General features: G+C 34.6%; 2 protein-coding genes across 2 annotated transcripts; one reads left to right on the forward strand and one right to left on the reverse strand.

Annotated features, from left to right (window-relative positions):
* The first annotated feature begins 829 nt into the window (after positions 1-829).
* On the forward strand, positions 830-2,476 carry LOC143361653 (uncharacterized). Its single transcript, XM_076801225.1, has 2 exons — positions 830-1,157; positions 1,608-2,476. Exons 1-2 carry the CDS (start codon positions 1,014-1,016, stop codon positions 1,803-1,805), a joined length of 342 nt encoding a protein of 113 aa, XP_076657340.1. The 5' UTR covers positions 830-1,013; the 3' UTR covers positions 1,806-2,476.
* Positions 2,477-3,622: 1,146 nt separating this feature from the next.
* On the reverse strand, positions 3,623-13,013 carry Htk (AT-rich interaction domain hat-trick). The gene is made up of 7 exons (XM_076801224.1): positions 12,683-13,013; positions 11,444-11,880; positions 11,119-11,364; positions 10,348-10,552; positions 5,778-10,260; positions 5,552-5,692; positions 3,623-5,452 (listed from the first exon to the last, which is right to left on the reverse strand). Exons 1-7 carry the CDS (start codon positions 12,686-12,688, stop codon positions 5,409-5,411), a joined length of 5,562 nt encoding a protein of 1,853 aa, XP_076657339.1. The 5' UTR covers positions 12,689-13,013; the 3' UTR covers positions 3,623-5,408.
* Positions 13,014-13,146: the final 133 nt, after the last annotated feature.

A 13,146-nucleotide genomic window follows, 5' to 3' on the forward strand; every position in this document is an offset into this window, starting at 1 on the left:
TTAAAAAATAATAAGATACAGGCAATAAGACTTTGTATGTAATATAAACAAATAATTATTTCCTGTTTTTGTAATTTAAAAAGTATACAAAAACGCTAATTTTTATACTGATACAAAAACAATATTCATTTTTTATAAACGTAATAAAATAATGTACAGTCTCATATGTATATATATATATATATGTATATGTAATAGAAATATAGAAAACATAAGAGGTGTCCTATTTAAAAACAGATATATATATAATTTCAATTTGAAATGTTAGAAATGATTCGTGAAAATTCAAAATCATATTATAAATTATCACGATATGTATATATGCATATATACATGTATATTATTTATTGTAGTTAATGAAATAACCATATTATTATAAGTACAATATTAAATGAAAGCAAAGATCAACCAAATATTTATTAGTAATCATTTTTTATTTTAATTGTTTTAATAATAGCTTTAACAGCGTAGGTATGTATTTAATTATAAAATAAAATGTTATATTTTGTTTATCCAAGTTATATATATTCAGTAAATTAGATATATGTTACTTAAAAAGGGCATCAGACTCTTTATTAAATTTAAAAAATATATTGATACCAAACTTTCTAAAACTTCAACTATATATATATATATTGCCTTGTACATTATCATTACAATTTTTTATCTAAAAAATTTCAAGGAGTGGTAATTGCTAACTTTCAATTGTAAATGTAATAATTTGAACATATTGTAAATGCGATAGAACAATACTATTTGTATAATACATATATGTACTATACTATCGGGAAAATATATATGTATGTACGGTCCTGACGAGAGTAGTGAAACCCAGTGCTAGTAGCGCCAGTTGTACAGACTATGATAAACAAACTTAATCTTGAAGGAAGCATAACATCTTGCGAGATTTCATAGAGCAGTAACTTACGGTAGAAGTTATTGACGTGTGTGTTAGATCACAGGGTGTCGATTAGTGCCATACTAAAAACAATAACCTTAAGGAAATAATCAAAATGGGTAGCACAGATAAAGCTGTGATCACGGGATTTATATGCAGACTTTGTAGTAAGATGAACCGTTTCGTGATCCACATATACGGTGAAGAGGGTGAAAGAATGAAGCTCGCTGAGAAAATAAATGCTTATCTTCCAATTACGGTAAACTTATTGTTTGCATTTATGTATATCAGTATCGCTCTTGTCAATATTATTTTTAATTAACTGTTCATTCTCAAACTATTCATGACTGGTTAAAAATTTCATCATGTTCAAGTTGCATTTGCTGCTCTTTTAATTTATATCTTGTGTAATGACTGTAAATAATGATTTACCACTTGACAGTGGTGTTTGGTAGTAATAAACTCTATTACAATGATAATATTTTTTACATCGTACTAGCAAACCATAATATTAACACTAAATTAATTTATTAAAACAAAATTTGTCCATACTACTGTAATCTTGACATTGTAAATTGCTTTTCTACATTTAAACAAAAGCATTATTTCTTGAAAGAAAAATGTTGTGTTATATATTACATTACAATGATATTAATAATTTCACTTATATTTCGTTAAAAAACATAAAATTTTGCCCTTTGTCATACAGGTAAACATGAATGACCCATTACCAAAAACAGCATGTCTACATTGTATTGAACGGCTAGAAGCTCATCATGAATTAATGGAGCAATTTATGTTTGCTAAACGAAGAAGGTTAACTACTGAGAATAAGTCACCGTCAGTAGCATCATCATCTGCACAAACTGTTGATACTGCACCAACATCTAGCCCACCCCCGTGTTGACATATAGAATTGAAGACAAATTTTTTCGCTCAATATTATTAAATACTTTTTGTATTTTATTTGGCTCATTACTTTAGTAATTTATTGATAGGAGAACATAATATTATCAAACGAAACTCAATTTATTTGATGATTTATAAAATTATCAGGTTAGTTTATTTGTCTTTAATCTTAATATTTCTTTTGACTTTTTTATTTCATATTAGAGCCAATTATTAACATTATAATCTTGTATAATACTTAGATTTTTCGTATACCATAATGAATTATTTGCAAGAAAAATGAAACATCACATTTATTTTTTGCCTGAGTGGTAATGAGCGATCATGAAATTAATCTTTACAATGCTTCAGACATATATTTGAGCATGCGCAATAATATTACGATAATTGGATCTGTATTTTATTGTATGTATTCTATATTATTTTCATTGGAAAATATTTTCAGACATTTTTTAATGATCCACAATACTATTGTACCTTTAATAGGTCTATATTACTGGTGTACAAAGATAAATGAAGTAGATAGGTGTAATCAAGTAATTTTCTTAGAGTATTAGCTAACACCATTTGAAATAATTGAATACAAAAACAAGAAATCAAGGTTTTAGTTAACAATATTTTTACTAGCACTATGTATTAAATACACAAGATTGTCAATATACTGTACATTATATTGTTCGTGTTCTATTTCATAATTCGGTATCAATAGTTAAAATTTCATAATTCTACATATACATATATATATATATATGTATGTTATATATAACATACATATAATATAATATATAATATATTTATAAAATATATTATACATATATGTATATATAATATTATATATCGGCGCAGTGCTAGTGGCGCTATATATTATATATATGTATATATACATATATTTATGTAACATATAAAATATGATAGCAAGATGATTGTATTAACATATATTATTGTGCAGAGTTTAACAAAATTTTAATGTTCACTTTTAAGTTGCAATATAATAAATAATTTATAAAAATTTTTAAACATAGAATTTTAATTCATTGCAATGCTTTACACATTATTGTTATGTTTAGAAAATAAAGACCTCTGTTATGACATGAGGGTAAATAATATTACTATTATTTGTTAAGATAAGATTTATTTCTTAACAATATTCGCTAACACAATTAAATGTTATGTGGAACAATATTACTTGTTGGCGACACAATCCACATTGTGCTTACTATATGTATTATCTCACATGTAATTCATGATTTACAGGGAGAAAATTTGTTTTATGAAGACAAGGATGTGTTCATCACTCAAATATTAGTAATACATATTTTCAAAAATTTTGGTATTATCCATGATAAATTTTTTTCATTGACTCAAATATGTTATGAAATATTAAGTATTTAAGTCAAAGCAATAAAGTTTGCGATATCACTAATTAAATTATATATATATTTATTTATTTATTTATATATATATATGCATATTTATATTTATATATATATGCATATATATAATAATTTTACACACTGCCAACATATAGAACATAAAATAATAATCTTATGATAGATTTATATATGTTCAATATATGTCTAAGCAAATAACATCTATTTATTACTCTGTTTATCCAAACTAATAAAAATCTCTGTAATCAATATTATTTACTCAAGTACGGTATATTATAAATATTTGGTAAAATATAACTAAATCATTGTAAAATAACAGTTATTGTGACAGTCTGATAATAATCAAAGTACTTTTACAAACTCTTATTGCAGATTCACCACACTACATTGAAAGAAGATAAAATATAAACAAAACCACAGTAAATCATTTATAATTTAATTATATTTGATTTCATGGTGTCTAATAGATTCATTTTTTAATTTATTGTTTCATCGAATACCCATTTACAATGAGTGTCACACACATCCTTTGAACTTCTTAAGACAAATGTATAGCATGTGCTACTGCAAGACCTCTGAAACCATTATACAATAATATGCGTACCTACATTCGTGTGCGATAAACAACTACTAAAACCTGATTTATAAGTGTCCTCAACACACACACAGTGTAAAATATGTACAAAGATTCGTGGAGTCCAACTCCTAAGTTTTTCCTTCCTTTTTCACGCAATCAGTGTGTAACCATGGTATCTGATATCATAAAGCACGTACACAACTGATTTTTTATAAAAAATATATATAATATATATCTATATAAAATTTCATTCTCTTGTCAGCCAACATATCTTCGTACAAATTTAGTTCCATACTGGGTATTTGATTTCGATTTTTTTGCGACTTGTTTCTTAAGTTTAACTCTTTTTGTTTGCTTTCTTTCGTTATTTTTTCTTCTTTATTAATACCTGGGGTACATTGACTCCCAAATACAAATATAAATGCATCTTTGACCAATTATGATATACGACGGCGAAGTCTAGTACCTATTTGATGATTAAAGCACAATGGCAGCAATTTTTCAGATATAATGCAAAAGGCTTTAAATTGATGAATCCCGTTGAGCTGCATTCATGACAATTGCATAATCAATTAACTCGATTCTATGCAGTTTGTCAAGGAAGTTGTTTTTTCTTTCAAGTACGAGTGTGTAATTATTTAATTACAATAGACTTTAATGTTTCGTATTTTAGAACAGCTATAATATGATATATATTTTATTCATGTAAATTATGTACATAAATTAAAGTAATTCTGTTTCCTCTTTTAAAAGTTAAAAATTGTGCTATATCTCACATGCATGTCAATATACAATCATTCGTTTGTTTCACATATTTGTTATATTGTACAAATAAACATTGCTTTCAATATGATTGTTTTGCTACGGTACTTTTCAAAACCACATCGAATAGCAATGTTTTATTTAAATTTAAGAAGAAAAAAAAAACATTCGGATCGTAAGGATGCTACGATTCTACGTACGTACACGCGTTATATTGCAGACCACTATGTCATTACTATCTTAATATATACAAAATCTTTCTACCCTAAGAAATACGTAATGGTTGTCGCACTCGCATACTCATATGATGTCTTCATCTGATCGTCCTGAAAACAGCTCAACCGCCAATAGTGCTACAAGCTATATGCTCGAAACGAAAATGACAGACGGCTTAGACAATTATTTGTTCCCAAGATGTCTTTATAATAACATACTATCGGTAACGTTTTTCTCAGCCTTTTCCTTAAAAAACAAGAATGAACGATGAAAATGATCATCAAGTTCGATAATTTGTACTTTGCATCTGAGCAGGTTAAATGACAAATCGAGGATAAAGATTTCCTTTTTTTTTTAACAGTCACATTACGTTCTTTGACAAAAACAATGTACAACACAAAGCACATACGAATATATATTTTCATTCTGATAAATGTTCCTCCTTTATACTAAATCTTATCGTCTATATCTACAATTTATATTAGTTGGGGGAAAAGTTACCTAAACGATGTTAGGTAGGTAAAAATTGTCATGAAATCTGCTTTGACTGCACAGGGTGGTATCCACTCAATGATACTATTCTATTATCCCTTGGTGTTGTATAAAAGTTTGTTTAGCGCAGATTAAGTGACATAGGATGTCTCAAGGCAGCTCATCACGAACAGGCTTGTTGCATTTCAGCTTTAGCTGCCTTTATGGCTGAAAACAAATTCGTTATTGTAAATTTTCAAACTTCCCTATATTATGTATAATAATACAAATATCATGATAATATTCTATACTATAAATAATAATTACCTTCCCGTTCTCTTCTCCTTAATTTTTTTCTGCGTCTTTCTATAGCAGCCAATTCAACCTTCACAGCATTATATGTTTTACGCAATTCGGCTAATTTTTGTTGTAATACAGCTATCCTTTGACTCCCATCCAATTCGGGATCTGTTGATATAATAGAAAATAATTACATCTGTGATATGAGAAGAAGATATAATGAAATACATAAGAAGATAGGCAGACGCCTTACCTAATTCCACATAGAAATTGTATTTTGTCGGTCGTGGTGATCTCGATGAATAGTTACTAAGATCGGTCACAGTGGTGGTGATATTAGTATGATTGTTGTTAGTTGACGTTGAGTTAGCTCCACACAGGTTGGAGCCTTCACTTGTGTCGTCGCTGTCACTTCCAGCACCGTGTCTACCGTGCCTGCTACTATGCCTTCCACTTTTTTTTGAAGTATTCTTATCGCATTCTGAATGTTTTCGACTCCTCTTACGCTTCTTAGGGGACTGAGATTCCTCCACAGAACGTTTCGCCGGTGGCTTCAATATTCTGTCGGTAGAATTGCCTTCAGCATTTGGTAGTGTATCATCTTCACTGAATGCAGGACCTTTACCACCGCTATCGTTGTCTGCTTCAGAACTATCACGATTTAGTTTCAAGTTATCTTCAGACGTTGGCGATGAACCACCTGTTCTTTCTTCCCTTGGAGAACCAGAGATATTGGAAATACTAGAGTCTGGTGTAGTTGGTGGAGTATTGTCCATTACAGGTGCTGCTTCATTGCTTTCCCGTCTTTGGGCAGGCATCAGTGCAGGCAAATGTTGATGATGCGATTGCTGTCTCACACCTAGAGTAGGATTTGGTTGCATCGGTAAAGAAACTGGAACAGATGTTTCGACCGTTTTTGGTAGCGCCATACTCAAAGTGACAACGGTACTGCTGGTTGTACTTTGACCTGACGTAGGAGCACTCGCGAAAGGCATTTCCATGAGTACTATACTGGTCTCGGATGTTTCGACTTTTGGTGGAGAACATGACGGACCAGCATTTATTTGTTCAATGTTTTCAGATACAGGTGCTGGCGAACCTGGTATTTCTTCTTCGCATAGTAAAGAACTAATTGCCTCACCCTCTTCGTCAGCTTTTGTAATTGTAACAGACATGCTGCTCTCCGGTTTGCATTCCATAATACACTCCTGTTGTTGATGTTTCAATTGTTGTGTGGATTTTTGTATTTGTAATTTTGAATACCTTTCCTGTGTATCTTGAAGTCTATCTAACTCTGCTCGTAATTTCACATCGAAGTTCGAGGGTGTTTTTGCATCTTGAGGTTCTTCATTATCTATCACTAGCCTCTGCTCGGAGTCACTACTGTCCGCAGAATCCGTAATCTCTTGAGTAACTATTTTTTTACGCTTCTCTTTCTCTTTCTCCTTAAAATCGTGTTCCTTAAATTCATCTTCCACTTTTTTCGATTCTTCATTTTCAACGTGTTTCCATACTACTTCACTGGTACCTTGCTCTTGCACCTTTTTGTGTTCCGTTTTTGTTTCCACAAACTTCTTTAATTCCACCTCTTTCTTCAACTTCAATTGAAGTTCCTCATCTTTTTGCTTGATGACTACTCGCATTATCTCTCTACACGGTTCTTCGTTACTTGGTGCAACATCTTCTTCTTCTTCGCGCTTTTTACTCTCGATATCTACCTTAGGCCCGCTTTGCTCTTCCTTATTCTTTTGTACAATTATAGTATCTACTTTTTTGGGAATTTCTTTTGAAGGTTTCCATATAACTTCAGGAACCTCGTCTTCTTTTTTAATTTCTTTGATTTTATTACGAAAAGCCATTGCGGCTGAGAGCTTCTCCTCTATTGTAGACGTGGCTGGTAATCTTGCACTAATTGGTGCTGGAACTGCTACAATCGGAGACGAGACAGGAGTAATATCCAATAATTTCGTATCGAGAGATTTTAATTCTGGAGATTGTCTGTGTTGTAATGGGGACATCTTAATAGTTGGCTTTTGTTCCAGGGGTACCTCAGGTTTGTTCAAACTTGGCGATGGCAATTCTTCTCTTACAGTTTCAACCTGTGGACTTGTATCTTCTTTAGACGATTCTAACGAGTCGTTCATATCATTGACAGAAAACATTTCTTGCTGATAAGTAAATAAGTTTTCTTGTTCTGCTTCTGAAACCTCTGCCTCTGATATTATCAGTCGATCCTCCGAATCATCATGAGTACCATCATCGTCGCCAGGTAAATCACTGAATAATAAATCTATACCATTCGTTATTTTACCTGTTTCTTCAACAATAGGCGCAGCTTTCACTTGATTAAACGTTGGTGATTCGCAAAGTTTATCAAATGCTTCTTCACACGTACTCGATGATGATGCCGCAGGCTGCGACGGTTTGTGAGTAGGTTGATTCTCTATAATTTCATCGATCCGTTTACTAAACAATTTTTTCGGTTTCTTTCTTGAATCGTCGATGTCCGGTTTGGTTTCTTTTACAATTGGTGATACAATCATTTTTTGCTTCTTTTTCGGACTTTTCGGTTCTTCCTCGAATACCCTCTTCTTCACTTTATCTTTTTCTCCGCTGGTGTCTCGTTTATTACGTACTTCAAATTCAAATGGCTCTGGTTCTTTAAATTCATATATGTCTTCCGTACTCTCTGTCACTTTCGGCTCAGGAGTAGTTTCTACTTTAGGTTCCAAATTTTTGTCTAATTTCGGCGAAGCTAGAACCGCGTTTTCCTTTTCTTCTATTTTGATTTCATCCTCTGGATCAGGCTCAACTCTAACAAGCTCTAATTTCACCGCCTTGTCAAAACCTTTTAGTTCCGATCGTATCTGATTCAAGTCGAAATCTCGACCTTTAGGCTGTTCCTCATCGCTATCAGGTTCCGACTTGATACCCTGTGATTTACCGATTGTTCTCCTCAAACGTTTACCTCTGCGTGGCTCTTCCAAGTTATCTTTATCTTCCTCGCCGTCACTGGTCTCGTCTGGTTTTATTCTATCCTCGGCTCGACATTTCGCCTCTCTACGTTTCCTGTCGTCTGCACCTTTAGATTTGGTCCTTGTTTGCTCCGGTTCTGTGGCATCGGAATCACACGTCTCGCTGTCTTCTGTTTCCGAAGCGATTGATATGTCTGTATGTCCAGACGTCCTTCTCGTGCGTCGTCTGTGTTCTATACCAGGCGCATCATTGTTTCTCGTTGTTCTTGTCTGACGATTAGTCGCTGGGGTCGCTGGACTCTTAGTTCTGGAGCTAGAACTTGTAGCAGACAGTGGAGTCGTAGATCTAACCGGCTGTGATGTGTCCTTATCTTTCTCCTTCTCTTCTTTCTTGACTTCCTTCATCGCAATCGATGAGCTAACTGTCGTTGTAGGGGCCACACTTTGTGCTCGGCGACGACTTTGGGACGCGTTTGAACTTGTGTTCGAGACAATTTTCGACGATTTGTTTACATTATTGGATAAATTCGTACTGGGAGTTTGTGGTCGTGAATTAGCTTTAACACGTTTAACTCTACCCTGAGCTTGCGTAAAGTTTTGCGCTATTCTCGACGCTTTGATCCATTCGTCGTATCGTGTGTTCCATCCGGTGTAATGAACCAGATACATTGGTTCTGTGCCATCCCTCTCTATATCGATAACCTTGGCTTCATACGTGACTTTCGATTCATGTGTAGGTCCGTAATACACTTTCAATCTGTCTCCTAGTTCTAAAGGACCCTTGTAGCAAGGAGCAGATTCTGCTAATTGTTCATCGGAACGTGACTTCTCGGCCTCGTACTCTTTACGCTTTCTTCCTCGTCTTTTCAATTCCTCGTCGGTTAAACGCCTCTGTTTGGTCAGCGTTTTCTTGTCCGATTCTCTAGATGGAGTCCGTGTTTCCCTAGTTTCAGAAGAGGTTTTCTTAACAGTATCGTCTTTGGATTTAGATCTCGTTTTAGTGGCATCCTCTTCCTTCGCTTTATCATCTTTTTTCTCTTGCTTTTTAGGCTCGTTTTTCTTCTTTTCTATTACCTTTTTCTTCGACTCCTCTTTAGTTTTAGACTTACCTCTGTTTTGTAACGCCAACGATGTTGAAATTTTTTGAGACTTTTCACTGCTGGATGATTCTGCTTCACCTTCCACGTTCACATCGCTTTCCTGACCACTGCCACTTTCCTCGAACTCATCCTTCTTCTTTATTTTGATCTCTTCCTCTTTCGCCGGTTCCTTTTTTATCTCTTTCTTCTCCTTTTTCTCATCCTCTATCACTTTTTTGTCCTCCTCTTCTTTTTCATTTTTAGCGACAGTGACTTGCGGCGGTACAGGCGTGTTTCTGTCTTTATCTCTAATCAGACTTCTACCGGGACGTTGTTTGCGTATACTACCTCTTGGATGATTGACCATAGTACAACCTAGTTTTCTGTAAAAATCTTCAAACGAATGTAGGAATTTTTTGTAGGCCTGTTTAACCAAATTGTGCGTAGACGGAGAATTTTGCATTGTAAAGCTTAAACGACGCGTTATCAGTTTCCATTGGTTTTGATTCGTTACGCGATTATAACCACCCAATTTATAAACAGCTCGAAATAACCTGTACAAGTCTATGTCTTCGGATCCGATCATTGGGCAATTATTGATAGGTGTTCCACGATCATCCATAAATTTATATAGTTGCGCCACAAAGTGATCTTTTTCTTCACGTGGCTCATCATCTGAACTCTGGAAAAAACAATATCGTTGCAGATAACAAATATAATAAATCGAATTTATTTACAATCAAACACATAAAGTATATTTAAATATTACATCCGAATCAAGTTCTCCATCAGAGTCACTATTTCCACTTGATACAGAATGTCCAAAAAGAGAATCCCTATCCCAATGGGGAGGTAACTCATTCTTCTCTAAAAATAGCAGTGCCTTTTCTACTGCAACCTTCAATGTACTATTCTCAACTTTGTTGACAAGCTCTTTTGTGAATTCAGTGGCCTCTTTCTTCGGAACCGTATAGCTGAGTACATAAATATACGTATGGCAGTGAATAAGTGAATATTAATATATAATGATGTCTTAAGGGCTATCTGTTTAATCATTTTCATTAAACTAAAATCATAAGGACCGTTACGCATTGTCGACCAGTTGTCGACGACTTGATCACCTGAAGATCAAAAATTAGGCGACCAAATGCAGCCAGTCTTCGAAAGCTATCAGAATCGTGTAGATCATCAAACAGACTCCCTTTTTTCACGTTCTGATGCACCTTCTGGTGCAAAAATATTAACAATTTTCTCCCATTCTGCTTTTTTAATGTCCCGTAATTATTATCCTATAAATCTCGAATCACACTTCGGGATTCAATTTCTAAAATAAACTTTTCTGTATTGAAACTGATTTTATGCACGTAGTCGTCTGGTCACCAAGAAAGTTGTTTATCGTGAGAAACCGTCAATTGAATTGAATGCATTTCAAATGTCGTCACGATCAACGAGTCTCCAGTGCATCGCCCGCGTTTTCGTTGGTTGCGGCGACTGGTCGACAGTGCGTAACGGCTCTAATCTAAATGATATTGTAACTTACTATCGTGCATCTTTGAATGATCGAACAAGATAGTCGTCTCTCACTCGAATCCTCACTGTGTCTTGTGCAGTTGGGGCGACCACTAACCCAGGGAACCAGTTATCCTTTTTCTTTTTATCTCCAAGTTCCACGCATACGACTCGTCCAATCTCTGGTTCTGTCTCCATACCTTCTTTCCCTGTTCCACTAGAACCCGAGTCACGAGTTCCTCGTGGAGGACTGTCTTCATCATCGCTACTTTCATCTCTACGATAACAGTTGAAATTTTAAATAGTAATCTATTTTATGGACCAATACCGCAAATATATAACTTCACAATACTCACTGTGCTTGTCTAGACCTTCGTCCTCTTCTACCCCCAATTACAGGATTTCCAAAATGCTCTGGATGCGTTAAAGGGAGTTGGTCCAAGGTTTCACTCTCTGCAAAATGCCTTCCACTCTTCAAACATAGTGCAGTCCTCCTTAATGTTGTAATATCCCCATCGTCGAAAACCACAGTATATTGACTGCAATCTTGGATTTTGGTGATTGTGGCTTCCACAAATTCTTTCTTATCACCATGTCTAGCTTCAACGGATGCACCTACTCTTAAAGTTCCTTTTATCTGGTCATCAGCTACAGTTGCAGTACCTAAACCTTGTTTATAAGATACTCTGCATTTAACTGATCGCACCACTTTTCTTATCTTTGCTTCACAGAAGGCACCCTTGTACTTAGCACTAACCTCCGTACCCACTGATAGGTACGGCGGATCGTCTCCCTGTAACAGAAAAAATATGTAATCTGCATTAAATAACGTTCCTTTTAGATACACGTCCACAGAAGAATTATAAGACTTCTGTCTTGAGTAAAAATAAATTACACAAATACATGAAATTTTATCATACTGTTACATGTGTGTCAAAAAGTGTAAAAAATATTATAAAAGCAAGAAGAGTGCGATATCAAATTTAGAATATATCTTTTATTATTCTTTCTTTCTATGTTTTATCTGAACCTGTCAAATTATTGTTCACCATCATAAAAGTATATTAGAGATCCGTTCAACTGACATTAACAAAAAAATCTGCTGATAATATAGCGACACATAAAAACGCCAGCTGCCTTGCTATGACGAGCTATTGTTTATGTAGGCGGTCATGCCTCGCAGGTACAAGACATTATTCCCGGATCGAACATGACCAAGGTAAAATAAGAACGTTCTCGCGGGGATGTTCCGATTATGGTAAAACTCATACTTTGACATCTTAACCACGTTTTCAAAACGGAGTCCGCTACGTTCATGACAGCCTGCCGATTTCTGAGACATCGGGTAATAGTTGTAACCTCGAAGGTTCTTTAGGCGAGACATTCGTTCGAAGGTAATAACCTGCGAAAGCGTTGTAACTACATAACAAAGGCATGGATTTTGATTTTTTTTTTAATATACACGACAGAAAGGAAGGAAAAAGGGTGAGTATGAGAGCGCGCGAGGGAGAGAGAAAGAGACAGAGAGAGAACTCAAGTATACAATCTTTGCGCACTTGTTTCTACGTCAACTTTTCTCCCGCCTGTTTCCTTACCAGCATCTTCTAGCGCTCCACGATCCTCATATAAATAATCTTAAGACACTGGCACGCGCGATACATCAAAATTGAGTTTCTATTATTTCGCTGGAAGCAATAACACGAGAAAGAGCACGTAGACACTGAGGTTGACCCCCTTCGCGAAACCAACACTTCACGGACCGAATGCGTACAAGCTCCTGTTCCCTGCCCATTTCCACCCCGACGCAACTTGTCAGCTAGCCACTCGACTCCTATTGGACGATGTCTTTGCACTCTCTGAAAACAACCGAACGAAGATACGAAATTAAAGATATCGTATTGTCGTTGAATTACCAATCATTTTCGCCGATATAGAATCGCATAAATGAAACACGATTTTTCACTGGGAATTTGAAACAAATGAATATCTATTTCGTCTAGAAATGTAAAGTGTAAAAGAACCGCACTGCGCATACCACAGGAACGTATCAACGTCGTTC

Source organism: Halictus rubicundus, chromosome 15, assembly GCF_050948215.1.
Source record: "Halictus rubicundus isolate RS-2024b chromosome 15, iyHalRubi1_principal, whole genome shotgun sequence".
Lineage (NCBI taxonomy): Eukaryota > Metazoa > Arthropoda > Insecta > Hymenoptera > Halictidae > Halictus > Halictus rubicundus.

Bases quoted from the DNA above. Each gene is read 5' to 3' on its own strand.
- LOC143361653 (XM_076801225.1), top strand. From the start codon at position 1,014: ATGGGTAGCACAGATAAAGCTGTGATCACGGGATTTATATGCAGACTT. The intron at 1,158-1,607 runs GTAAACTTATTG...TTTGTCATACAG, and splicing joins ATGCTTATCTTCCAATTACG to GTAAACATGAATGACCCATT.
- Htk (XM_076801224.1), bottom strand. The intron at 10,261-10,347 runs GTAATATTTAAA...TGTTTTTTCCAG, and splicing joins ATGGAGAACTTGATTCGGAT to AGTTCAGATGATGAGCCACG. The intron at 5,453-5,551 runs GTAATTATTATT...ATTTGTTTTCAG, and splicing joins AAGGAGAAGAGAACGGGAAG to CCATAAAGGCAGCTAAAGCT.